This window comes from Echinops telfairi, unplaced genomic scaffold (assembly GCF_000313985.2).
Source record: "Echinops telfairi isolate 266 unplaced genomic scaffold, ASM31398v2 ScPeMD7_7468;HRSCAF=8506_0, whole genome shotgun sequence".
NCBI classification, from domain to species: Eukaryota; Metazoa; Chordata; class Mammalia; order Afrosoricida; family Tenrecidae; genus Echinops; species Echinops telfairi.
In genome coordinates, this window is record NW_022111369.1 from 96,308,494 (window position 1) to 96,309,444 (window position 951).

Here is a 951-nt window from a genome sequence, read left to right on the forward strand (position 1 = left end):
TGGGAGCAGACAGCCTCATCTGTCCCTCTCTGAAGGGCTGCTGGGTTTGAACCACCAACCTTGTGATTTGCAGCCCAATGCCGCCTGGCCCATTGCCCCACCGGGGCTCTTGGAGCATCAATCAGACACTCATTAATCTATCTCTCGTCTTTGTCTCCCCCTCCTCCAGAATCCTAGGGAACCGGGTAGCTGAACTGGAGAAAAAATTAAGAACGTTGGAAGTTTCTGGTTTGTGGAGTCTTCCAGGTAAGCAGACCTTCATCAGCGGTGTTTGCCCTTTTAAAGAAAGGTAGCTCTTAAATGAGATGAACAGAAGACTCTGCCCTTTCAGTAACCTTTTATATCACCAAGGTGCCCTGGTTAGCACTGAGCTGCTCCCCTCAAGCTCCACAGTTCAAACCCACCAGCTGCTTCAGGGGAGAAAGATGAGGCTATCAGCTCCCCAGAAAGACTGACAGCCTCACACGCCCTGCAGAGGCTCAGGGGGAGTCAGAGTTGACTCTGTAGCAGTGGGTGTGTTGTTGTTGTTGTGCTTTATACAAAGATCCCCCTGGCTGAGAAATCTACAAGACGGGAAATCCAAACTTCTTATCTGGAACCCTGATGTTTTGTTCACGTAGATTCTGGAATGTTCCTTGTCTGTGTCTGTCGAATTCTCTTTGTAACTTTTGTGAGCATATCCAATTGTTTCATTTCTTCCCCCAACCCCTCTATAGTCCCAAACTCAGCTCAGTCTCAGCATTGATCCCAACACTTAACAAACATGCGTTCATTTGAACCAACAATTTTTCAAAATTCTATCTCTACCCCTGCAGTACTACTATGTCTCACCAAGTTGCTAGTCTGCTTCTCTGTCCACTTTTAAAAGCCAGCATTTCCTGGGAAGATACTTTTAAGCCAGCCCAATTGGGAGGCAGGGGGGTCTTCTGTTTCGCTTTTCTTTGGGGTATC

General features: G+C 47.5%; 1 protein-coding gene across 1 annotated transcript in view; it reads left to right on the forward strand.

Moving 5' to 3' along the window:
- The window catches only part of CCDC149 (coiled-coil domain containing 149), a 110,840-nt gene that overhangs the window by 89,805 nt on the left and 20,084 nt on the right, over positions 1–951 (forward strand). The window contains exon 11 of the mRNA XM_030888571.2: positions 170–246. Within this exon, the coding sequence (XP_030744431.2) occupies positions 170–246 (77 nt within the window). The remainder of the gene's footprint in view (positions 1–169; positions 247–951) is intronic.